The 27315-nt window shown below is 43.2% G+C and overlaps 1 protein-coding gene across 2 annotated transcripts in view; it reads left to right on the top strand.

Moving 5' to 3' along the window:
* BRMS1L (BRMS1 like transcriptional repressor) overlaps positions 1-26959 on the top strand; it is a 34456-nt gene extending 7497 nt beyond the window's left edge. Inside the window, exons 2-10 of one of the 2 annotated variants that reach the window (XM_084843542.1) lie at positions 4158-4248; positions 8502-8629; positions 11103-11182; positions 17485-17581; positions 19464-19547; positions 21222-21286; positions 22357-22396; positions 22909-23035; positions 24566-26959. In XM_084843542.1, the coding sequence (XP_084699668.1) occupies positions 4158-4248; positions 8502-8629; positions 11103-11182; positions 17485-17581; positions 19464-19547; positions 21222-21286; positions 22357-22396; positions 22909-23035; positions 24566-24689 (836 nt within the window). In that variant the 3' untranslated portion in view covers positions 24690-26959. Of the gene's footprint in view, positions 1-4157; positions 4249-8501; positions 8630-11102; positions 11183-17484; positions 17582-19463; positions 19566-21221; positions 21287-22356; positions 22397-22908; positions 23036-24565 lie in introns of both variants that reach the window. The other variant, XM_084843551.1, reaches the window with a different exon arrangement.
* Positions 26960-27315: the final 356 nt, after the last annotated feature.

The following is a 27315-nucleotide window of genomic DNA, read 5'->3' as shown; positions in this document are numbered from 1 at the left end:
TTGCTGGCATGCGAAATGAGCGCAATTGCGCGGTAGTTTGAACACTCTTTGGCGTTGCCCTTCTTTGGAATTGGAATGTAAACTGACCTTTTCCAGTCTTGTGGCCACTGTTGAGTGTTCCAAATTTGTTGGCATATTGAATGCAGCACTTTAACAGCATCATCTTTTAGGATTTTAAATAGCTCAGCTGGAATACTGTCATCTCCGCTAGCTTTGTTGTTATTAATGCTTCCTAAGGCCCACTTGACTTCACTCTCGAGGATGTCCGGCTCAAGTTCAGTGACTGCACTATCATGGCTATGAGGGACATTCAGATCTTTCCTGTATAGTTCTTCTGTGTATTCTTGCCACCTCTTCTTAATCTCATCTGCTTCTGTTAGATCCCTGCCCTCTTTGTCCTTTATCATGCCCGTCTTTGCACAAAACGTTCCCTTGAGGTCTCCAATTTTCTTGAAGAGATCTCTAGACTTTCCCATTCTGTTGTTTTCCTCTATTTCTTTGCATTGTTCATTTAAGAAGGCCTTCTTGTCTCTCCTTGCTATTCTCTGGAACTCTGCATTCAGTTGGATATATCTTCCCCTATCTCCCTTGCTTTTCGCTTCCCTTCTTTCCTCAGCTACTTGTAAAGCCTCATCAGACAGCCACTTGGCTTTCTTGCATTTCTTTTTCTTTGGGATGGATTTCGTTGCTGCCTCCTGAACAATGTTAGGGACCTCTGTCCATAGTTCCTCAGTCACTCTGTCTATCAGGCCTAATCCCTGAAATCTATTCCTCACCTCCACTGTATATTCATCAGGGATATGATTTAGGTCATACCTGAATAGCTTAGTGGTTTTCCCTACGTTCTTCAATTTAAGCCGAAATTTTGCAAGAATCAGCTCATGTTCTGAGCCACAGTCACCTCCAGGTCTTGTTTTTACTGACTGTATGGAGCTTCTCCATCTTTGGCTGCAAAGGACATAATCAATCTGATTTTGATATTGACCATCTGGTGATGTCCATGTGTAGAGTCGTCTCTTGTGCTGTTGGAAAAGAGTGTTTGCTATGATCAGCGTGTTCTCTTGGCAAAACTCTATTAGCTTTTGTCCTGCTTCATTTTGTACACCAAAGCCATGCCTGCCTGTTATCCCGGTGATTTCTTGACTTCCTACTTTAGCATTCCAATCCCCTATGATGAAGAGGACATTTTTTTTTGTGTTAGTTCTAGAAGGTGTTGTAGGTCTTCATAGAACCGATCAACCTCAGCTTCTTCGGCCTCAGTGGTTGGGGCATAGACTTGAATTACTGTGATGTTGAATGGTTTGCCTTGGATTCGTACTGAGATCATTCTATCATTTTTAAGATTGTACCCCAGTACTGCTTTTCCGACCCTTTTGTTGACTATGAGTGCTACTCCGTTTCTTTTAAGGGATTCTTGCCCAGAGTAGTAGATATGATGGTCACCTGAATTAAATTCGCCCATGCCTGTCCATTTGAGTTCGCTGATTCCCAAGATGTCGATGTTCAATCTTGCCATCTCATGTTTGACCACCTCCAGCTTACCTTGATTCATTGATCTGACATTCCAGGTTCCTAAACAATATTGTTCTTTACAACATCGGATTTTCTTTTCACCACCAGACACATCCACAGCTGAGTGTCCTTTCGGCTTTGGCCCAGCCGCTTCACTCTTTCTGGCGCTACTTGGAAATACCCTCTGCTCTTCCCCAGTAGTATATTGGACACCTTCCGACCTGAGGGGCTCATCTTCCGGCGTCATCTCTTTTAGCCTTGTGATACGTTCCATGGGATTTTCTTGGCAGGAATACTGGAGTGGGTTGCCATTTCCTTCTCCAGTGGACCACATTTTGTCAGAACTCTCTGCCATGACCTGTCCGTCTTGGGTGGCCCTGCACGGCATAGCTTATGGCTTCACTGAGTTACGCAAGCCCCTTCGCCACAACAAGGCAGTGATCCATGAAGTGGGGACTAGGTGGACCCTTGGTCAGATCCCTCTTCTTCTGTTCTTATAAGAGCCACGCTGAATCAGACCAAAGGCCTATCATTCTGTTCACACAGTGGTCAACCAGATACCCATGGGAAGCCCACAAATAGGACACGAGTGCAGTAGCACCCTCCCACTCATGTTCCCCAGAGACATTTTGCCTCGATAATGCAAGTAATATATAGCCATCATGACTAGTATCCATGGATAGCCTTATCCTTCATGAATTGTCTAACCCCCTTTTAAAGCCACCCAAGTTGGTGGCCATCACTACATCTTATGGTAGCCAATTCCATAATTTAACTATGTGCTGTGTGAAGAAGTACTTCTTCTTGCCTGTCCTGAATCTCCCAGCAATCAACTTCCTTGGATTTTTCTGGGTCCACTCTTGTGCTTTATACTTATTATTCAGCCCTGCTATATGTCTGTAGTAGCCACAGGTTGCTGTTACCCCATCAATTAAGGCAGCAACATAGGTCTGTTCGGATCTTCTCCATGCGTACAGCAAACACATGGAGGAGGTAGCGAGATTACGCTGCTAGCCCTCCTACTGATGCCCTGTATCCACTACTGGCCATTCCACTTGCAGCCATGTATTCAGTGTTAGTGTAAAGGGGACTTCGGTACATACAAATAAATGCTCACAGGGCTTCTTCACACAAGCAGGAACCCTTATTGGCCAAGGTTCCTGCTTGCACGGAGGAGCCGTATGTGCATGCATCTGCCCCTGCACAAGCCCCCTTCATGCTAAGGCAAAGCATGTGGCCAGCAGTTGCATTGCTTCAGGAATGGGACTGGAGATGCAATACCACTCTCTCCTCTACAAGTGGAGGAAAGGATCTGAACAGACCAATATGTCTGCTCACTTGCAGGCTAACATAATCTAGTAGACTTTAGGAATGGGAAATAATTCTTTGGATGGGAAATCTTTACTAGTAATTTGGGTACCTGGAAGTCTTCCATTTTAATAAAACTGTGCTGTGCGCTGTCCTGATGGCTTTTAAGCAAATAAGGCAGTATATAAATGTTAATAATAGATAAATATAGAGCCAGTGTGGTGTAGTGGCTAGAGTGTTGGACTGGGAGTTGGGAGATCTGGGTTCTAGTCCCCACTCGGCCATGGAAGCTCACTGGGTGACTTTGGGCCAGTCACAGACTCTCAGCCCAACCTACCTCACAGGGTGGTTGTTGTGAGGACAAAATGGAGGAGACGGAGGACTATGTATGCTACCTTGGGTTCCTTAAGGAGGAAAAAAGGCAGGATATAAATGCAAGCAAGCAAGGATATCACCCCCTGCTCCACCCTCCAGAACCATAAGGGTTGCACCTTTAGGCTTCAAGTAGGTGATCTTGATTAGCATCCTTATATAGAAAGCAACATAGAAATCTGTCTCTCATTTCTGAGCAGGTAGAGTTACACAGAGCTACATGACCAAAGGTTTGGGGTTATGCTCCTAGGTTTTATAAAAGTGCTATTTAGTAGCAAGCGGTTCTGTTTTAATTGTTTATAGCAACCCATTAGTATGTATGGTTTTTGAAAATGATGAATACCAAAAGAGATACTTGATTTAAAATTCCCTTGATATAATTTAATCCGTCCTGGCCAGTGCCACTGTGCTGGTGATGCTGGCAAGGGTATTTGCCATGCAGTCTGGAAAGCATATTCAGACATTCTTGCAGATGTGTAGAGGCAATTTTTCAGCAGCAGCCACATACTGTGCAAATGTAAGAACTCGCCCTTGCTTAGACTTTGAAAAACCTTTCCACTTGCTGCTCTAAGTACAGGAAATGTGAGGTATGTAACCAGTATTACATTTCTGCTCATTGATTCATTCAGATTTTATGGCTCCTTGTTGGACAATACTTTAAAATATTAATGTAGTTGGCTGTAAGATGAAGTGCAAGCTTGAGTGAAGTGCAAGCCTGAGCAATCTGGCTCCCTTCCAAGATCAATCATGGAATAGAAGGAAAGCTCTGGTTTTCATTTTATGCTGTATAAGTTTTCCATCAGTTTAAAAAGGTTGTCAGAGATTAATTCCTCTTGAAATGTGATCATTCGGAACATTAACTGTGTTTTTTAATGAATACGTTGGTCAACCTGAGCATAAATTCTACAAAATAGATGGGAGGAGAGGAGCCAGTTCTGATCTAAAGTGGATAATTCTGTTCTCAGAAATGGATGATGAGGACTGTGAAAGAAGAAGAATGGAGTGTTTAGATGAAATGTCCAATCTTGAAAAACAATTTACAGACCTCAGAGATCAGTAAGTAAACCAATGGCTTAGAATTTCATTTGGGTTCTAGTCCACTTGTAATCCTGGGTGTGCTTGGTATTGTCTAAAGCAGAAGTGGGCATAAGGTAGTTTGGGATCTACTGGTAGATCTCTGGGTGGCTTGCAGTAGATCAGCAAGGGTTTCTGACTCCCAGTTGTTTTTACAGATATAACAAAACATGCGTGCGCACACACAAATTCCTTGGCTGAACATGTACTCAAGGTCACACTGTTCTCAGTGGCTGTCGGCCCACTCACCCCCCGCCACACTTCTGCACCTAGCTCTGGTTGGTGGATCTTGGGATTCTTGTAAAAAGTACATAGGAAGTGGCTTATACTGAATCAGACCACTGATACAGTGCAATGCTATACATGTTTACTTAAAAGTACACCCCACTATGCTCAATAAGATTTACTGCTTAGTATTGTCCTTAGCATTGTCTACACCAGGGGTAGGTAACCTTTTTGGGCCTGTGGGCACATTTGACATTTAAAAAAAAAAGCCCTGGGCACCACCACAAATTGCCATGGAGGATAAAAATATTGGAAGTGTCCCCCTCTGGATTCTGACTTTTCTTCCCCCCCACCCGCCCCCTGCCATCTTTGGGCAGGAGACTTTTGTCCCCCCCCCCCCATGGAGCAATATAGCTTCACTGACTTAAATAGATCTGAAAAAAGGGTCCCCTGCCTAAAAATGGCTGGGAGCCGGAAGCCCACCCACTACCAAGGACCCTGTAGCTCCAGAGGACCTTGGTTGGGATGCCCCCCCCCCCTTCCCGGAGCCATTTTTTGGGAAGGCACCCCTTTCTCCAGCTCTCTTATAGGCAATGGAGCGATACTGCTCCATCAGCTTGAATAAAGGTAGGGAAAAGCATGTTGATTGGGAGATGAAAGGGCAGCGGTGGTAAGTGGAGGGCAGTGCAAAGGGGCCTCATGGGCACACTGAAAGATCTTGGCACCACAACCCCTAGTCTGTACTAACTGGCAATGGCTCTCCAGAGTTTCAGGTAGGAGTGTTTCTCAGCCCTACATGGAGGTACCTGGGATTAAACCTGGGATGTTTTGTATACAGATGATGAGCTCTACCAAGCCTGGTCTGTTCACCCTTATCTAAAGACTAGATATCTGTGAAATAATTCTCTGGGATAGGTGTGTGAGTGCGGGCACACATATATAAGGCTCATGTAAGGTGGCCAAATTCTGGAAGCGTCTCTAGAGATTTCCAGTCTTCTCCAAGGTACGTGTGGGTTTAATATACCATGGATATTATCTGAACGTTGGAATTAACCCCTGTCTTCCCAAACCATACATGTGGTGGGAGAGATAAGTTAGGCACTTGGACATGGTGGGAAATTCTAAAAGCCACATGAGTTACGATGCCCATATGTGTTTTATGCACGTGTTCTATCCCATTTGCACATAAAGTGAAAATGAGGAGTGGGTCTGCTTTTCATATGCAAAGGATTATATGAGGCAGGGGAGCAAAACTGCCCCTCTCTCGCCTTACCTAGCTGCACCCTGCTGCTTCAGGTAGTTTCCCTCTGGCCCTGCTCCAAATGAGATAGGCAGTGAGAAAATGGCTGAAAAAAAATGGAGTGCAACCAGATAAGACCGTGTTGCTCTTCACTCCTTTGCACATACCTACTTTATATGTGAATGGGAAGGATGCACGTTGCTGCCCTGTCTCATCGAGTTTGATTATAAACTGCATGTCAGCATATATGGTTTTACTTTCTAGTGCAGAGTTCCGAACTTTCTTAGTTTTTTGGAATGGAAGTTTCTTAGTTTTGCTGGAATGGAAATATTTGGCAGTCTAGTATTGGCGACTATTATAATTTACAGTGACTGTACAAGAGCAACAACTGTGTTAGACCTATTTAGGTCATTATAAGTTCTTGGCACTCTCTTACCTGGCTATTAATTGTTTCTGTTTTATATGCTGCTGTGTGTTTTTTTACCAGTTTCTTTCTTTTTGAAATAGTCATCTTGAGAGCAGCTATGCTGAAAGTGCAGTCTGTAAATTTTATAATAAAAAAGTCACAATAGAAGATCAATTGAGGTATCTTTTAAAGTGAGTGTCCTGTCTAGAAGTGTGAAGGCCTGGAAAAAAACCAATTTTCCCCATTTTTCCCTGAGGACCGTTTTTGGGGGTTTTTTTCCTAAAGAATTGGAAAAATTGAACAGCTTTGGATTATGAAATACGTTCTTTTAGAATTTAAGACAAAGTATTTATATACTGTTACCCAGCCTTTACTCCCTCCCCAACAGTTTCTAAAAACTATGTAATACGAACACTTTTACAGAAAGACTAGATGTGTTAAAAGTCTGGAAATCATGAAGACATGGGGGAAAATGTTTTTTTAGTCTTCTCTGTAAGATTCCCAGCATAGTTATTTCTTTTATTCCTTATTAAAATGATTGATCTAAAATATATTTTACTGATAAGACATTTATGCTCAGTTTCCCAAAATGTGAGTAGAATCACCATTGTGCATTCCTGACAGTAAATGTGCATTCTTGACAGTCTGGGTTTTGTTCTATATAGGGATGTCAGAGAATTCCACCATGGATCTCGGTGAGGCCGAATGCCAGTGCATTTGGCCCCCCGAAATCCGTGGCGGAACAAAGCCCCCCCGTCCCCACCCCACGAAATGGGCCCGGAATGGAGTACCTACCTGCTGCCATCTGCGCTGACTTGCGAATGGTGGACGCGTCTGCGGCCGCCATTCGCTTCATCCATGTAGCCGTGATAAGTATAGGCTGCGTAAATACTTACGTAGCCTATCACGGCTAACACAGGGACGCCATTTGCGTCCCTGCGGAAGCCGTGATAGGCTACGTAAGTATTTACGTAGCCTATCACGGCAAAACTAAGGGAACGCAAATGGCGGCGGCTACGGCAGCTGCCATTTGCGTTGCTTTTTTTTTTTTTGGCCGTAATAGCCTATGTAAATATTTACGTAGGCTAAAATGGTGTGGGGGGGAAGGAACGCAAATGGCAGCCGCTGTAACCACCGCCATTTGTGTTCGCTTTTTTTTTTTTTTGCCATTATAGGCTATGTAAATATTTACGTAGCCTATCACAGCAAAATACAGGGACGCAAATGGCGGCGGCTATGGCCGCCGCCATTTGCGTCCCTGCAGGCTGCCCAGCGGCCGGATGTCCAGCTGCAGGTGGCCCTGGCCGGCGGCTCTGCGGAATCTCCGTGGAGCGGAGCTGGCCGGAGAGAATTTTGGGGGGAGGGACGGAGCGCCTCCCCCCCACCCCGAATGTCACCCTTCGAAAAGGTAAGTGACTTTCGTACATCCCTAGTTCTATAGAGTCCTGTGTTTCTGGGCTTGTTCTGGTTAGATTCTGTAGTAGTCTTTTAATGTCATTCTAATCTATTCAGACAATAATTGCAAATTTGCTAACTGAGTTTACTTTTAAAAGTTTTAAAATATGATAATTTTATGAGCAAACTGAGTTATACATAAAATAACTTTAGGAACAGAAAGGCTAAGTTATGTTCCTAAAGCATCCCTCCCCAACCTGGTGCCCTCCAGATGTTTTGGACTACAGCGCCCAGCATTCCTGACCATTAGCCATGCTGCCTGAGGCTGATGGAAGCTGAAGTCCAAAATACCTGGAGGGCACCATGTTGGGGAAGGCTGCCTTAAAGCAACAAAGTGATTTTAGATCTGTAAAGGCTGCTAAAAAAATAAGTATTGCTTATTTTTCATTTTCCCCCCAAATTTCTCTCTTTTCCAGGGGTAAAAATGAGGGGGTCCATAGCCCCCCCCCCAGTTTTTTACGTCTCTAGTCCTGTCAGTTCGGAGAGCAGCCCTTCATATTCCACACAATTCCATGTCCTTTCCTGCTGTCCTTCTCAGTCATGTGTTCTTCTCTGACCATCTGGAATAGATTTTTGGAGGGTGTAAGTGGCTTCAGCAAAGGGGAGAATTGGCAAAATTCACCTTCCCGCTCTTTCTGCCAGCAGTCTCCCTTCTGTGGACAGAAGGAGCTCTTCCATTCATGGAACGCAAAGACTGGATCCAGCACAAATAAGGTGTAAATAATGAGTTGGCCATAATTTATTGTACAGTTTGTTTTTAAGTCTTGTTAATTTCTGCTGGGTCGATGGCTTTAAGAGTTTGCTGGATTATGGCCAATGGCAACTGGGGAAAGGGATTCTTAGAAAGATTAATATACCCTGTTCTCTGCATGTCCTTAATATAATGCACTTCATCTTCATTATGTTAAGACTTTACAAAGAGAGATTAAGCCAAGTGGATGCAAAACTACAGGAGGTCATTGCGGGAAAGGCACCGGAGTACTTGGAACCACTGGCAGCGCTGCAAGAAAACATGCAAATCCGAACAAAAGTGGCAGGTAAGTGCATGAAGTGGTGGTTGTTGACTCAATTAGGTACGTCCTGCAGGGCCTGGGTAGAAGTAAGATGTTAACAAAAACATTTAAATCTGTTCATTTTTAACTCACATGCTTCGTTTTATAACTCCCTGTAAGGTTTTTGGCCCTACGCTTGGATAGGATAAGGAGGCCTTTACCAGGACACAGCCTTCTTCTGTGACCCATGTATGTGTGTGTTGGTGTGTAATCATCGCAGTTGCTCTCATGGCTGCAAAGTCCCTCAACGGGCTGATTCAGAAATATATTCAATAATAAACTGTAAACTATTAAGCTGCGAGTGAGCAACAAGCCAGCACTCTTCCTCCCCCTCCCCCCGCCCCTGCACAACAGGTTCAGTGCTTCAGGCTTGGTCTTTTTAAACTACAGATCTCTGTTAGTTTGAAAACAGGGAACTGTGGCTTAATGTTGGTTTACGGACTAGAATCTTAAACAACAATTAAACCATAGTTTAACACCCTCACTTGTAAACTGACATCAAACTACAGTTCTCTTTTTCAGATGTAATGGGAAACTGTAATTTAAGGAGACCAGGACTGAAGGATTAAAGGGGGAAACATATGGGCCCAAAGCTCATTCCTGGCATAATATTTTATTAAGCTATGAATGTCATGCTGGAACTGGCCCTTAGTCATACAGGTATGTCATTCCTGGTTTCACTACAGAATCTGTAAGGGTTTTGTAGAATTATGGAATAAATATATATTGAATATGACTAGAAGGTAACTTTGGTAGTATCCAATGTTAGTCCTACATAGAGTAGACCCATTGAAATGAATTGGACTTCTGTTAGTCAATATAACTGATGGGTCTAGTCTGTGTAGGATTAACATTGGATACTACCCTTATCTTTAGCATTATCCACTGAGAAGTAAAGATTCTCCATGGCTTTTTAAAATCATTATTGCCATTGTCCGCCACCTACTAAGAGGATGCATGTCCTCTAGCATCCTCACACTCTTTGGGATTTGCTTCCATCAGCTCATGGATCAAAAATCTATAGTGCATTCTAGATCCAGAGTTTGAAACACCATTTCTGGGGGTAAACTGACTGTAAACTTCACTGAATGCACACTCTTGAGCTGAGACCATGGTCTAGGCCACAATTCAGGCTGCTTGTTCAAGTGTCTGATGTGGTTTGTACATAAACACTTAGTTTCCAGATAGTATTGTCTTGTGCTGCATTAGAGGCTGCTTCTGAAGCTTCTCAGAGCTTGAGTATTTTGGGGTGGTGTGTGTGTCGGGGGTAGGGGGGAGTTGGCTTGTTAGATAATGTAAGAGGCTGCTTTTGAAAGAGTGGGTCTGAAAGCCTGCTGCTCTTACGGAGCTCACTGCACAGAACTCTGAAGCTTATGTATTCCTGGATGCCTGGCTTACCACCATCTCAAATAGGAATACAGAGAAACATTCCTGAAAATCATAATCAAGGGAAGGCATTTTTTTTCTAACATTTCGCTAAATCTGCATGTCTTCAGCCTGTAGCGTGCTGTGAAATTTAGCTTGCTGTGGCATTACTGGAAATTATGTTGGTATTAATGTAACCAGTGCCCTTAGTGTTTATATGTGAGAGTTTGACTTTGCCACATTATTAATGATAGCAAATGCTTTTTATGTGTGATATTGACTAGGATCTGTAGTGATGGTAGGCAACACGGTGGCCGTGCCTTTTCTTGGTGCCTGCTGAGGCGTCCTATCCCTCCCGCTTCTGATTTTCTTAAAAATACAAAAACAAATTTTCTATAGATTCTAGTTCTATAGTTTTCAAACTAATCCTTGAGCAAATACAGAGCCCTTTAAAACCAATGGAGATATTTCAATAGACATGAGATTTGTTTAGGCAATGCGTGTATGAGGACAGGAAGCAGATTTCTTTCTAAACCAAATGCTTGCCTTGTGGGATTCCTCAGAATTTCATATGCTATAACTTATTTTATTGTTTATTTATTAGAAATATTTGTATATTGCTTCTCATTTCAAACAAATCCTGAAGCAGTGTACAAAAGAATAAGAAAACAAACACAATACACACACACACACACACACGTGTGTATCATGAGGTTGGTTCAAAGATTGCTCATGGCTGGGGGAAAGCCAAAGTAAACAGATATGATTTCAAAGGACACCTAAAGCGTGCCATCACTGAGGTCTGACGTATCTCAGAGGGGAGATCATTCCACAGGGCAGGCACTACGGCAGAGAAAGCCCATCTCCGTGTTGTCGCCGAACGGAAATCTGTAGGCTGCAGCACAGGCAGGGCTTCCCCTGAAGATTGTAGAGGTTTGGGAACTTGGTACAGAGGGAGATGATCCTTGAGGTTACCTGGTCCTGAGTTGTATCGGCCTTATGGGTGGGGAATGCATTGGTAGGTTGATGAGGTTTGTGGGCCCTCTGTTGTGCCCCTCCCAAACAAGGTTTAAACAGAAATGTTTGTTTGTAGGTATCTACAGAGAGCTCTGTTTAGAGTCTGTGAAAAACAAATACGAATGTGAAATTCAAGCTTCCCGCCAACACTGTGAGGTACTGTTTTGTTCTTGTTTTTTTTAGTTGGAGAGAGTGTTCATCTGTCTATAACTGTTGGGAGTTACTTCTGAGGAAACATGCGCATACAGTCAAGCTGTAGAGATAACGAACATAGAATATTGTGCATTTGCACCTACAAAAAAGATAGAGCAATGCTTTCACGATTGGTCTGGTCTGTTGGCCGCTATTTAATCAGCCTTATGCAATCCTTGATTAGAATGGAGAACAGACTGTTTTGTACTGGAAACCCATAATGAGCTTCATGGTTCCAGCTAACCTTTGAATGTTTCAAATTATGATACAACCTGCATGAATCTTTTACAAATGGTTCTAGGGCCAGGTGACTGCTATGTGGGGTTTCATTTGTTGCACCACCTGAATCACATTTTTGACCGTCCCTTGTGTGCAATTTCAGTTTCAAGAGGCAGTACTGGGATCTGAGACTTGTGGCTTGCTAGATTCGCACTCAGCCACTCAGTTGGCAATGAAGAACCCAGACATTATTTAATTCAAAAGATTCATGAAGCACTGAAGATCCTCACATGAGCTTGAGGTGCATTGATACAAATCAAGTTTACATTTTGCAATTCGTATTTTTCCGGAAAAAATGGTGCATGCTAATGGCTACTGTAATAATTAACAATGAAGAGTCTGCTGGCACTAACAAATTTATTCCGGCATGAGCTTTCATGCACACTGTCCACATCATCGCCAAACCAGGATACCATGCTGAGGAGGGCGCATGGGCACATAGCTTATTTTTGGTCTGATAAACTATGGTTTATCACTGTGAGATTATTTCATCTGATCTGGATCCAAGTAAGATTACTTACTTGAAGATTTAAGATCCAGATTCAAAGAACTGTGAAGACAATTCCATGAGCCAAAGGGGGCTTTAAATGCATTTCATTGATCAGCAGCCCCTAATGCTGAATGGTAAATTTGTCTTGTGGACCAGCTGTTCAGAGAAAGTCAAAAATTCCACTGGGTCAGAATTAAACCCTTACATGAGCCTTGCAGAACTGTAGATCCTGTGTGCAGTACCCAGAACTTTCCAGAACCAAGGGATGGTAGTTAGAACAACCATGTTTCTTCATGAGATGGAAAGTGATGTTATGCTGTTTCATAATCATAAATATTTCTACTTTCCAAGAATAATAAATGCAATCATCACTCCCTCTAATAGCAAACTCAGGTGGTGAGTGCCAACAGAAATGGAGCCAAGAGGGAGGTTTCGGCATGCTTGGGGAAACCCCGAGGACTGCAGAGGTACAAAACAATCTTTTTTAAAGAAAAAAGCACCCCAAACCCTAAGGGGGAACACGCCTTCCCCCAAAAATAGCACAATGAGGGCTGAGCATGCTGAATATCACTTGGAAAGGAAAACTGAGGGGTGGGATGGAGAGTGAAATGCCCAGCTTCGGCCCCTTAGAGCTTGTAGTATCCTGGAAGAGGACATGGATAACTGGCGAGTTGGAACCCTGAACAGAAGCTACTTCTGTTAGGGGTGATGATACACTGCAACATTTTGTTGCAGTTCCTACCTGTAAATATATGTAATGCTTGATCTCAAAAGTCAAGTATTTTCCATATAGTTTGGGGAGGCTTTCGTTCAGGGATGGGGCATCTCTGGCCTGTGGGCCTAATCCTGCCCACAGGTGTTCCCCCTCCAGCCTGCAGAGAGAAGCCGGGGAAAGGCCGGGGCTCAGTGAAGCAGGCTCCATGGCCAAAGCACCAGCTGGAGGCGCTCCAGCCGGACTTTTGGCCGAGGACCTGATGTCAGGAGGCGGGGGCCCACCCCTGACATCATGCAGCCCACGGGGGAGATCTCGGGGTGGGGTGGGGGGAAGCAGTCCAGACCCCAAACAGTTCCCTACTAGCGGCCCTGGATAGGACTGTGCATCTTCATCAGCATCAAAGAATGGCTCCAGGCTGGTGGCTCCTATTTCAGTGGGGCTAAGAACCCGCTCTGGTTTTCAGTCAGAACTCTAAGGGAGCAATCCAAAGTGCTGAGCCCTAGCCCTCAAATGGGTTCAGCACATTGGATAGCTCCTTTAGAGGTCTGACTGAAATCCAAAGGTGGATTCACAGCCCCACTGAAAGAAAAGCCAACAGCCTCCACTGCTTGGGGTAAATGTGTTTTAATAAAAGATCATGGATTTCATTTTAGGAGACAGGTTTAGAGAAAGATGATAGGAATGTGTGTTTCCATTCCGAATTCATTTTCAGCCGTGCTTTTTCCTAAGAAGCAACATTCTAATAGAACTGTTTTTTTTTTAATTCATCCCGAGTGAACTTGGAAATGGTGAGGATTCAAAGAGCAACTTCAGGCATGCTGAAGGATTTGGTCTTTCCCTTCGGGATTCTTGACTTTGAATAGCAGGCCCCCATGTCCTATTGCACTGTGTTTGAGGCCCCACCCCCACCCACCACCAGTTTCAAAAGTGGCTTGCTGTGTAGAGATGGAAGTGGGGCTGCCAATTAACAAACACCAGATTAATGTCTTTAAAGCCTCCTCGAACACACAGGACTAATACCATGGTCTTTGTATTCTACTTTCATTGCTTCTCTTAGTTGCTCACTCTAAGGGTTTGGAAACCTTCTGTGTGTTCTTTGGGGCAGTTGTCCAATAAGGGTGGCTACACATCATAGTATATTATAAAAGTGTAAAAGACTGTAGAATTTTATTGTTTTAAACTGTTTTATTATATACTTTGTACATTGCCCAGAGTGGCTGGGTGACCAGCCAGATAGGCGATTAATAAATTTAATAAATAAATAAATAAAAGGAAAACTGGAGGTCTTGGGTTTCTCCTTTGAAATAATAACATGTTCAGGGCATCTCTCTTCTTTGTATTTGTTTACATTTCTGCTGTTCTGAAACTCTTAATACTGGCAAAAGGACTAGACTTTATGCATTGTATATTCAAAACACTTCTGGGGAGAAGAAACCACCTTTTAACCTTTCCCTCTTATTATATGTCATGCACACACTTGAATCTTGTGCAAAAAGGTAACTCCTGTGTTTGTGTGTGTTGAATCATATATCATATCATATAATCATAGAATAGTAGGGTTGAAAGGGGCCTACAAGGCCATCGAGTCCAACCCTCTGCTCAATGCAGGAATCCAAGTCAGAGCATCCCTGACAGATGGCTGTCCAGCCTCGTCTTGAATGCCTCCAGTGTGGGAGATTCTACCACCTCCCTAGGTAATTGGTCCCATTGTCGTATTGCTCTAACAGGAAGTTTTTCCTGATGTTCAGCCGGAATCTGGCTTCCTGTAACTTGAGCCCATTCTTTCGTGTCCTGCCCTCTAGGATGATCAAGAAGAGATCCTGGCCTTCCTCTCTGTGACAACCTTTCAAGGACTTGAAGAGCGCTATCATATCTCCCCTCAGTCTTCTCTCCTCAAGGCTAAACATGCCCAGTTCTTTCAGTCTCTCTTCATAGGGCTTTGTTTCCAGTCCTCTGATTTATCTTTGTTGCCCTCCTCTGAACCCTCTCCAGTTTGTCTGCATCCTTCTTAAAGTGTGGTGCCCAGAACTGGACACAGTACTCCAGATGAGGCCTAACCAGTGCTGAGTAGAGGGGAACTAGTACTTCCCGGGATTTGGAAGTGATGCTTCTATTAATGCAGCCCAAAAGAGCATTTGCCTTTTTTGCAGCCACATCACATTGTTGTCTCATATTCAGCTTGTGATCGACAACAATTCCAAGATCCTTCTTGCTTGTAGTGTTGTTGAGCCACGTATTTCCCATCTTGTAACTGTGCATTTGGTTTCTTTTTCCTAGGTGCAGAACTTGGCATTTGTCCCTATTAAATGTCATTCTGTTGTTTTCTGCGCAGTGCTCCAGTCTATCCAGATCACTTTGAATTTTGTTTCTGTCTTCCAAAGTATTAGCTATCCTGCCCAATTTTGTGTCATCTGCAAATTTGATCAGCATTCCCTGCACCTCCTCCTCCAAGTCATTAATAAAAATGTTGAAGAGCACTGGGCCCAGGACTGAGCCCTGTGGTACCCCACTCGTTACCTCTCCCCAGTTTGAGAAGGTCCCATTGATAAGCACACTTTGAGTCCGATTCTGTAGCCAACTGTGGATCCACCGGATCGTTGTTTCATCTAGCCCACTTTGAGCTAGTTTGCTCATCAGGATATCATGGGGCACTTTGTCGAAAGCTTTGTTGAATTCGAGGTATATGCTGTCTACAGCATTCCCACGGTCCACAAGGGAGGTTACTTGATCAAAAAATGAGATCAGATTCGTCTGGCAGGACTTGTTTTTGACAAATCCATGTTGGTTTCGAGTAATCACTGCATTGCTTTCAAGGTGCTTTTTTTTTTACATTACATCTCCCTTCCCCATAGGATTCAGTTTAAAGCCCTCCTGATGAGGTTCTTCGTGCTGTGGCCAAACACATTCTTCCCATCCTTTGTGAGGTGCAACCCATCCCTTGCCAACAGCCCATCTTCCAGGAAGTATAGCCCGTGGTCCCAGAATCCAAATCTCTCTCGTCGGCGCCACCTTCGTAGCCAGTCATTCACCCGGAGTATTTTTCATTCCCTTTCTATCCCTCTTCTAACTACTGGAAGGCTGGTTGAGAAAACTATCTGGGCCCCAAAGTTCTTGAGTTTCCTTCCCAAAGCTTCAAAGTCTGACGTGATTTCTTCGTAGCTACACTTGGCGGTATCATTTGTTCCCACATGGATGAGAAGAAAGGGATACCTGTCAGTGGGCTTTATGAGTGCAGGCAACCTTTCAGTCACGTCTCTAATCTGTCCTCCCGGGAGACAACATACCTGGCAAGTCCACGGGTCTTCGCGACATACTTGGGTCTCGATCCCACACAGCAAGGAGTCTCCCGCTACTACCACTCTTCTCTTCTTCTTCTTGTAGGCCTGGGTTTCATCACCTCTGTTTGACTGACCTTCAGCCTCTTGCTCACTCTCATGTAGGCTCCCCTGTGATTCTTCCTCTGCGGGCTGTCCTCCAGTCTCATCCGCAAGTACCTGGAATCGGTTCCACAGCTCCACTGCTTCCACTGGTGCAGAGTGGCGTCTAGTTCTTCTCTTAACTGTCACCCTTTTCCAAGGAGTATCCTCTACGCCATTTTTCTTCACCTCAGCATTTCCCACTGCCTCATCTTGCTGTTGCTCTTCAAGCTTCTGGTCTTCCCTTTGCTGCTGTAGTTCCCCCATTCTGTCCAAGAACTCCTCATGTTCTCTTACTCCCCAGAGGGTCGACAGTTGCCGCTCCAGTCCACTTACTTTTTCTTCCAGCAGCGTGATCAACTTGCACTTGTTGCAGGTGTAGGCCATGTTGTTCTCCGGCAAGAAAACAAACATTGCACACACCTTGCAGGTCACCACCACTGGAGAGTCTTGTCCTTCCATTGCCTCTTTTCCCTTTTTCTGTCTAGCTTTGTGATTGTTCTAGACTAGCCTGTGCCTCCTCCTCTACTCAGTAGAGGTTAAAAGCAGAGTCCCACTGGTGTGGAAGTGTGTGTTACAACACAAATAAATGAAAAAAAGTTAAGTTAAAAAATAAAAGAAAATTAAAAAAAGAAAAAAATGTTAGGGGCCTCCCCCTTGACCTCCCCTGCCGAACTCCCCTGGCCAACTCCTGTTTGCTCCCCCTGTTTGCACGCTCTGGTCGCTCGCTCTCTGGGAGCTTGCTTGCTTCTGTAGTCCCTGGACCAGCTGGAGCAGCTTGCTCTGCTTTGCTCTGCTCACCTGGGAGGCGGGAAACAGACTGAAGCTTCCTACCCACTCAGCTGCTGGGAGTACTCAGGCCACACACCCCAATTCAGTTGGAGCTCTCAGAAGCACCTGGTGAGCTCACAGCCACTCAGAAGGATAAAGGGCAGCCCCCTGGGCTTCTTGCAGCCCACTTACCTCTTAGCCTCTGTCTCCTTTGTCTCTTCTACCACTGCAACTCCCCTGGCTAACTCCTGTTTGCTCCCCCTGTTTGCTCGCTCTGGTTGCTCACTCTCTGGGAGCTTGCTTGCTTCTGTAGTCCCTGGACCAGCCGGAGCAGCTTGCTCTGCTCTGCTCAGCTGGGAGGCAGGAAACAGTTGCACCTGCTTCACGCAACTGAAGCGATGACCTTTCTCAGCATCAGATGCTGGCTTTTCTGCGTTGCTTCTCGCACTCTGAACCCCGTGAAAGAATGTATCTTATACATCAAGTCTCTGTAGGAAGCTGCTTGCATTGATCTTGAGTGCCCAATCCAGTAGAAGATGTATTGGGTGCTTTTAGTTGGCTAATGTTTGACTACATTGTTAACTTCTCCTTTCAGAGTGAAAAGCTCTTGTTGTATGACACGGTTCAAAGTGAACTAGAAGAGAAAATCAGACGACTTGAAGAAGACCGGCATAGCATTGACATTACCTCAGGTAACTTAAGAGCTGGTAGAGCAGGGGTGTGGAACCTCTCTCAGCCTGAGGACCACATCCTGTTTTGGAGAGGCTCCCGGCATCCGCATTCCAGTGGTGGCTGGGGCCAAAGGCAAAAGGGGATGTGGCCGAAAATTCCAGCATATTTTAGCATAAATCTCTTACTGTCAGTAACTGAGGTTTAGGAGAGGCATTTCAACCTTCTAGAATGGGGGAAGGGAACGTGCAAAGGCTGGGAAACCACCAAACGATTGGTGGTGAGGGGGAAGGGGGTGGGACCAGCGGAAGGTGGTGTGGCCATCTGGGAAACTGGAGATTCTGCATCCCTGTGGTAGAGGTTGCATAGGCAGAGGACAGTCCAAATAAAGGAATTACTGGCACATCAGTGCATTTATAGAAGATAGCAGTAAACTGCAATATGCTCTTCGGATTGCCTACAAATAGCAATAATCATCTTAAGGTACCCTTCAGATTTGCCCTCTCTTCTGTAGTTTCCACTCTGGTAAACCAGCCCATGTTTCTTGGTGATGAAGAATTGGATATGATGCTGATGATCTTGCAATAACCCTTTCTACAGGGGTTTATGCAAAATGCTGCCTCCAGCCCAACAAATTCACCATCCTATTTGCAGGTTGTGAATTGGAGGGCTATTGCAACTATTTTTGGGAAAGGGCGAAACAGTTCACCCTGTTTGGAGGGAAGGGAGACACCTATTGTGGTGATAGCTCTCTCTCTCTCTCTCTCTCTCTCTCTCTGCCCCCTCTTTTGACCTAATGCCGTACATTTAAAAAATCTATTCTAAATGTTAACAACATCAGCTACTCAGTGTAGTGGCAGCACCTAAAACAGCACAAGGCTATTTTCACCTGACTCCAAAGAAGCAGTTGACACCCTTGGAAGATGCCTAAGTTCAATAATGGGCTGGATGAGGGTGAACAAGCTGAGATTAAATCCAGACAAAATGGAGGTGTTTGTCAGCAGAAAGCCTGGCTTGGGAACTGGGGCTCAACCTGTTCTGGATGGGGTTGCGCTCCTTCTGAAAGATCAGGTTCACAGCTTGGGAGTGCTCCTGGATCCTACACTGTCCCTTGATCTTCAGGTGGCAGTGTTGGCGAGGAGTGCATTTGCCCAACTTCATCTATTGAGCCAACTGTGACTATTTGTGAGTCAATCTGGCCTGGCAACAGTTATCCATGCCTTGGTTACATCATGGTTAGACTACTGCAATGCGCTCTACATGGGGCTACCCTTGAAGAACATCAAGAAGTTTCAGCTAGTGCAAAATGTGGCAGGAGATACTGAAAGATATGTAATGGTTGCCAATTGTTTTCTGGGCTCAGTTCAAGGTGTTGGTGTTAACCTTTAAAGCTCTAAACAGCTTAGGGCCTGGCTGTTTGTGAGACCGCCTATCTTGGTATGAACTACGTCAGTTACTAAGATCAGCAGAAGAGAACATTTTGAGGACATCCTTGCTTACAGAGTCCCACTTGTTGGGCACATGGGAAAGGATTTCTTCCAAGTTACTCCCAAACTCTGGCTGCACTCCCTGTGGAGTTGCAACTGGTCCCAACTCTGCATTTAGAAAGGGGGTCAAGATGCATCTTTTAAACTTGGCTTTTTAAATGGTTGTTACGGTTTTTAATGTTTGTTTTTACTGTTTTATTATGTTTTCATATGATTATGGTTTTTATCTTTGGGGCCTTTTGTGAACCACCTTTATTGGTGTTAGAAAGGTGGTATAGAAGTACTATGAATAAATAAAAATAATCAGTAAGCTGTTAATGTGCTTCTGTAGAATATATAGGACTGCCAGTCCCAATGGGGCTGAACTTGTGTGCTATGGCAAAATATTTTTAACAGCAATGTTCTTATGTTTCCTCAGAGTTATGGAATGATGAACTTCAGTCTAGGAAGAAAAGGAAGGATCCATTTAGTCCTGATAAGAAGAAACCTGTTGTTGTATCAGATATCCTTTCATGCCTGGGTACAAGTATTCACTTGAATTACACTTTTGCTGACTGTTGACACTTCATAAGACTTCCATTAAGAAACACAGGCAACGGTCTAAAGACTTTGACTGAAAATCGTGAGCAGTATTTTTACTGGGGACTAAGAGTTGGTCTGCCCATTATGATGGTCACATGCTTTTTTTGGTCTGGTGTGGCTATAGCAACAAGGTGATGTTCTTAAAAAGATTAAGGTTGCAATCCTATGGTCTCTGGGAGGGCCTTCAAAGGGCTATAGGATTTTTTGGATCTCTCCCTCCAGTGGTGGGAAGAGAGGTCTGCCCTCAGAGGAGGAGATCCAGCCTTGGATATCCCCTCCAAGCTCCTGCAGAAACCTATGCATCCCTAACAGTTCTGACCTTGCAGCTCCAATGTCAGAGACAAAACATGGGTGAAGCAGGGGATGTTTCCTGGGTATGGTGGGAAGTCCACAGAAGAGGTGGGGAGAACTGTTCCAGCCCTGGAGCTGGTGTAGTTCATCTGTGTATTCACTGAGGTCATTAGATAAGGCACTCCTGCTGCTTCCACATGGACCTATGGTCTGTTTGGAGTCCATTCGGAGTAGAACCTTCAGTACATTGGCTCCCTCTCTATGGAACTCTCTGGGTGTCGATGTCAGGCAGGCAATGACGTTTCTCTTTCAGCACCCGCTGAAGACATTTTTATTTAAGCGTGCCTTCCCTGACCAACCAGCAACAGTTTTATTAGCATAATTTAATTTTAAAGATTTTAACTCTGTATTTTAATTCTCCTTTTCTTCCTTTTTACTGCACGCTGCTCAGGAATTTTATTATTTGTAGAACAGTATATAAACCTTGTAAGTAAGTAAATAAATTTTCTTAGTGCTTTAAAATAACGAATGGGAAGAAGAAGAAAATTGATTTTAAGGCAGGCAGTGAAGTCCGAGAAACTGACCAGCAGTCATTTTTGCTCTTCTGATTAAATCTCACTATCCTTGAAACAGACTGTTGCAAGTCTGTGTGCAGCCTTGTTAGTATGGAAGCGTGAACACCGGTAGAAATGTGTGGTGGAAAATGGTGTTTGTGGTAGGGCTGTGTAGAGCTGTGCAAGTATCTTAGGGCTGTATTTCATTCTGTACTCTTGCTGCATATCTGAATGCTGAGGTGGTTTCTCAAGGGTTTCTAAGATACCTTTCCCCCCAGATAGCCTGGGTTAAATTTACTAAGAGCACATAAAGCTCTCTTACAACTCAATCAGATACAGGTCTACTCAGATGTAAGTCCCACTGAGTTCAATGGTACTTACTCCCAGGTAAGTGGATGTAGGATTGCAGCCTTAAAATTTTAACTTGGATATGGTGGTGAATTAAAAGATCATTTACACACAAAAAAAATTATAAGGTTTATTAAGTATATGTGTGTTTATGAGAAATTTGTTTTGCTTGCATTTTAATTGTATTTTCCTTTTAAGTAAACCACCTGGAGATTTCTATTGAAGGGTAGTATAGAAATCTGTATAATAAATAAAACAAATCTATATCAGTGGTCCAAGATAAACCCTAATACTTGAAAATGTGCATGAACTGTGCTTGGGCCAAGTATACATCAAAATGGTCTTCTAGAACTTTTAATTTGATTCAGTTTGGAAATATGGAAATCCCTTAACATATTAACGCCCCTATATAGTGTATATGCTACAAGATCTTGATATACTTGAAGACTGGACAACAATAAGGAAGGTATGGTTAAATGTCACTATCTACATGTTTTTAAAGGGAAGAGCTGATGTGCATGGATGTAGCTTAGGTTTTTAAGTGTTTGTGGCTAGGGAGGTGACTAGCTTAGGGATAGTGCTGTGCATTATTAGACCATGCAGGGAATGGGGAGGGTGGCCATGTTGCTTTATTTTGCAGTGAGGGCAAAATTGATCATGGGGATCATTGTGTGGATCAATCAAAGCCAATAATGAGCAGAGGTGTACATCTTGTACTTGTGTGTGTTTGTGATTATTTATAATAGAATTCGCAAGCTTAGTTTTTGACAAATACAGCCACATGTTTTATCTTTTGTATGGGAGTTGTTATAGGTATGTGACAGCCATGTAACACAAAAAGTATGCAAACAACAATTGCAGAACTTCCAAATCACCATTGGAATATTCAGTACCTTTATACTCCTGCTCATCATACATGGGATGTGATACTCAGTGATCATAGCTGTTGCTACTTCCTAAATGAAGAAGTCTTTCAATAGCCTTGAGTGTATACTTACAGAAAAACGTACCTAGAAACTAGCCCATAAGTGTAAGAAGATAGAACAAAATGCCAGAAAAACTGAGATGGTGATTCTGTTTGACAGTTCATATGTGTTACTAAGGGAACCTCATTCTAAAATTAAGCAGTATCCAAAGGGTAATGTATTCCCCAGCCCATATAGAACATAGGGCAAGCAAGCCCAGGCCTAGCAGGGATGATGCTCCGTTATCTGAAAATATAGGTTGGGCTGGGAGCCATACTCTGTTGCCTCAGAGTAAGCAAATGTTCTTGGAACCAGTTAGAAAATTATTCATATGAAATTCTTCTAGTAAACAAACTCCAATCTCATTTAGTGTGGAAGTGGCTAGCTTCTCTTATTTGTTTAGCTACTTGCCATTGGTTTGGAGTGATGTTGTGAGAGAATGTTGGGTGTGCTTCCATTTCTCTTCTCATAGGAGCTGTTACAAAGTTGCTCTTTCAAAGTATTTTGAGAAGCTGATTTCCTGAAAGGATGAACTGATCTATTTTAATTTTTCTACTGTTGTATATTGCAGGCAATGGCTACGTTGGGGCCACATAGAGTGAAAACGGAACGTAAGGAGAGCTTGCTTAACTCTTGCTTTACCCCAGCCTGTTTCATTTAATGACCTGGACTTGCTCAATTACAGATGCTAAGAGCTGAATACAAGAACCTATTAAATGCAGACATTCCAATGACTGGGAGGGTAGTGAGTGACTGATTTTTTTCCCTGTGTAGCTTGGGAATAATTTCTGCCTCTTTGGAGAGTCTGAGAGGAGACTGTGTATAGTTATGGATGAGTTCTTAACAAAAAAGTGCATTTAAACTGTGAAACAAACCCAATAAAAAGCTCAGTCAGTAATGTATGCTGTTTAGAACATGAACTAGGTACTGCATAGCTGGCCTGAGAGAATGTATTTATATAGGTATATTTTCAGTAAGAACCTACTATCTATTTTGGGCTAAGAGCTAAAGGTAAAATCACTGGTGCATGTTGGCAAGAATTGTATAAGCAAGAATTGAGATAGTCAGAAACTGGCATCTCTGATCTAGTGTTGTCAGCATTGTCTGCACTGATTCTTTTCAGCCCCTGTCAAGTTGGAAAAACACCTGCACAGCGCAAGATCTGAAGAGGGAAGACTCTATTATAATGGGGAGTGGTATGGACGTGGACAAACAATATGTATTGATAGGAAAGATGAATGCCCTACAAGGTATATAGTCAAAAAACATAAGCTGGTTTCTATCTTATTTATGTGATCCATGTTAGACATGAGAATACCCTAAGTCAGGGATAGGCAGTGTGGTGCCCGTGGGCACTAATGCACCCCTGGACACCTTTCTTGGCACCCACCAAGGTGCCCTACCCCTCCCACTTTAAAAAAAATTAACACATTTTCTTAAACGGCATATGGTATTTCTGTGAAATAGGTTTCTGCTCGTACTGAAAACTGGGTTCAAAGCCGTTGCTTAGTGTGTTGCAGCTCAGACCCCACTTCTGCCTTGTATTCAGTCTTTTTGGCAGGTTACTCCATGTTTTCATGCTTTTCCCAGCCTTCCAAAGATGCTTATAGATGCAAGATAGTCATGGGCAGGAAGGTGTGTAGAGAAAAAGCAGGGAAGGTCCTGCTTCTAGCTGTAGCTTTTCCCAACTGATGCAGCCGTGGAAGAGAAAGCAGAGACAGCTGACCTGACCATAATTAGTGCACAGGCTGATACAAGGAGGCTGAGGTTCTTTAGGCATGTGGGTGCCAGCTTGTGTAGGGCTTCTCATGTAACATGAGCTCTAGTTGCCAGTTATAGGAGTGTGAAGGGCTTAGGAGATGAGGACCATTGCATGTATTTGTGTTTAATATGAGTGAATGAAATTATACAATGGGCAGCATCTAACAGGGCTGCTGCACTCCGGCTGATTGTGTTGCACCAGTGGGACCCCAGAGTTAGTGCTTCATAAGGGAACCCCAGAAATGAGTGGAAACACTCCTTTCTAGATCGGAACAGCTCGGCGGAGCATCCTTCTGTGAGTCCTGCTGACCTGCCCTGTTCTGGAAATGAGTGTTTTTGCTTGTTTCGGGTTGCTTTAACACCTGCTAGCTCCCCATTGCGCTAGTAGTGGGTCCTGCTGGTGTGCAGGCAGCATAGGATGCATTTAATGTATTTAATGATGCATTTGTATGGATAAGATGCATAATATATAGATTTCTTTGAGGATCAACCTCTCTATACAAACACGCATGTATGCGCGTGTGCGAGCAAGCGAGAGAAGAATGGATGAAACTAGGCAACCATCTCTAGTTCTGCCCTATGTGCCACTGTACAAGAACTTTGGTCAACATGAAATCATTTATGCTTTGTTTGTAAAACCCACATCATGTACTGTATATAGACTTCATTATGTGATTGCTACTGATAGACAGCACAGCAGACCAAAGTCACCTCTGCGGTAGTTAGATGACTGCCAGCCACTCAATCTGCTGTTGAACCTATGCATATGGCTGTCTTTTCCTGTTGAAAGATGTGAATGCTTTGTAAACAAATGCAGTAATGTTTAGTATACTTCCAGTATTGGCGTTTCAGTATTCTATTAACTATCCTTAATTTAATGAGGCACTTGTTATAATGCTTGCGTGCTATATTATCAATAATTACAGTACTGTTTATAAATGGCAGTGCAGTTTAGGGTGATCCTGTACTTTTATATGGACTCTAATATGCTCCTGATTTCTCCCCCTCTTTCTTTTCAGTGCCATAATTACAACAATTAACCATGATGAAGTGTGGTTTAAGAGGCCTGATGGAAGCAAATCCAAACTGTATATTTCTCAGCTACAGAAAGGAAAATATTCAATCAAACATAATCACAACTGACCATTAAACAAGCCAGACAGTGTTATCCTGCTTGAAGTGCCATGAGATGAAAGATGTATTTACTCTGTATCCTCATCTATTTTTGTGGCAGTATCTGTGTATTTGTAGTAGTGTAAGTAATCTTCATACAGATGTTTTAGAATAAGTGACACATAATCATGTTGACCATGACGTCTTGCTTCTAATTTGGGTCCAGCACCTAACATAGAAAACAATATTTTGGAGAGTCTGGGATCATCTGACTAAGGCTGCAGTCCTAAAAAGCTATGTGCATGCATGGAAGAAAAGTGTACATACAGCTGCAGGGACTTCTAAGTTTCTTCTGCAACTGTTTTCATGGCTGAGTGTATACGCCAATTTTAAAATTGCCTAATGAGCCATGGGGGGGACAGGGAATGATGCTGTAGAAAGACACTACCTGAATATGTGTTTGGTTCTTCATCATATAGGCACATGAGCTTCTAGGATTGTAGCCTAAAACTATTTGTGTAAAAGGAAAATTAAGTGGTATTTATCATTTTTTAAGAATAGATCATGTAATTGTGAAGTTTTATCACTACATATACCAACTCCTCTTGCATTTTAGAGAGCATGTCATGCTTGTCCTGTGAACATAAGTTAGCTTGTACAGATGTTACTTTGTTGTAGTCTAACAATGAAATATGCTTAAACGGACAACTAAAACAAAAGTGGAGATCCCATATAGTTGTTCTGTCTCTGTTACTTGAGACAAACTGTTACCAGTTTTCTATTATTCACAAAAAGCTAGTACCAAGAACAGAATTTGCTAGGGAAAAAAGGGTGCAAAGAAGAGGGCACTGTTTCTACTAGTATTAATCCCCCCCTCCTAAAAAGGTAAGAGTACCTGTTCTGTAAATGTTGAAACAATAACCAAGTATTACTGCATATTGATCTGTTGTGAAATGTATTTGTAGTCAAATGAAGCGTAATCCTTAGACATTGTATATTGGACAAAAAACATGGTATTTGCTACTTCAAAACATTAGGAAGTTTGCATTTGTAAGGTTAGCATCAGGAGTAATCTCTTCATTTTGCTATTCATGTGTGAAGCATGTGGAAGGGATTCAGGTTGGGGTGGGGAGAAGACATTACTTGGTGGTTATGTGCACTTTAATATCCATTCAGATGAGCCTTTGAAGAAAGTCTGCATCTGTTGGAACAGACTGCCAAAAGTGTTTTTATGTTCTAGGTTCGATTAGTGCTAAATACGGAATTTTAACATGCAGCCTCCTGAATATGTATGTATCTCAGTATGTAAAAACAAATCACTGTATTTGCAACGGTCCCAGCCTCATACCCAGCAAAAATGTCGGGCAAGGATGGGCAGCTTTATCAAAAAAGCAATAGCCTTTTTAGAGTGGAGCCTGTTTCACTTGGAAATGGCAACCTGTGGAAGACCCCAGGACAGGTATAGCAGAAGCATGTCTGGATCAACTGCTCAGGCTGCAGGCAAGCATTTTTCTGACTCGTCATTTTAATTTCGGCTTAAAATGTCCTGGAGGGGAATAGTGCTACAGCTGGATTCAGAGGCCTTGATTCTGACAACGGGCTCTTGTTTCAGATTCTTAACCCTGGTAGCTTTCTGCAACCAGAACAGTTTCAGCTGAACCTCACGTGTAAGAGCCTGCCTCTGCTCAGAGAAAGCTTCTGTGTATTAGGACTTTTTATTTTTGGAATGAAGGATTGGCAGCATCTGCCCTTCACACGGATCCACAGGTTGGAAGCGCACCTAAGTATACATGCACCTTGCACCTGTCTGCATTATTGGCCAGGTTTGGGTTCACGTTGCAGTGCTGCAGGGAATCGCCTAGTGCCAGCCCATTGCTACTTAAACCATTGGTTATGTGCTCATGTGATCCCTCCTCAGGTGGCTGGAAATATGACACATCAGTGTGTCGGGGAAGGGTGGTCTCTGATTGCCAGTTTAATTGGTTCTCATTAATAACCTTGCTTTCATGCTTTTGCAGACATGTATTTGCTGATATGGAGAAACTATGTGGTCATTGCCAAAAGCCTCTAAAATACTAGGCTACTGAAATTAATCTAGAGCAGTACTCTTGTTACTCTGCATGTCATGCATATTAAGCCAAATGTATATAAAGTAAAAATGACAGGTTGGCTTTTGACAAAACCTACTGTATGTACACAGTTTGATAAAGCTTTTTTTGTAATGAAATATTTGTATTTTTTAACCTAGTGTATAAATAAACAAACCTGTCAAGGAGCATCCAAGTAGTTGTGAATAACGTATGTGGTTTCTGTAGTGTAATCCTTAAAAACAGAACTGTATTTCTGTATATGTAGAACTCCTATGAGGAAGAGTTTTAAAATTTTATCACCCAATATAATGGACATGGGAAGCTGTCCTCTTATACCAGGTCAGACCACTGGTCCATCTAGCTCAGTATTGTCTACACACTGGGTGGGCATAAAGTAGATCTCCAGATGTTTTGGACTTCTCCCAGAAACCCTTGTTAGCATAGCCAGTGGTCAGGAATGGTAGGAGTTGAAGTCCAAAACACTGGAGATCTGCATTCCGCTCAACCCTGGCCTGCACAGTTAGTGGCTCTCCAAGGTTTCCGATAGGGTTGGGAAAGGCTCCTAT

Source organism: Heloderma suspectum, chromosome 1 (genome assembly GCF_057233095.1).
Source record: "Heloderma suspectum isolate Gila_16-S chromosome 1, 16-S_ref, whole genome shotgun sequence".
In the NCBI taxonomy this organism is placed as follows: Eukaryota; Metazoa; Chordata; class Lepidosauria; order Squamata; family Helodermatidae; genus Heloderma; species Heloderma suspectum.
Note: the sequence above shows the minus strand (reverse complement) of the source record. Positions and strands in the feature narration are given on the sequence as shown.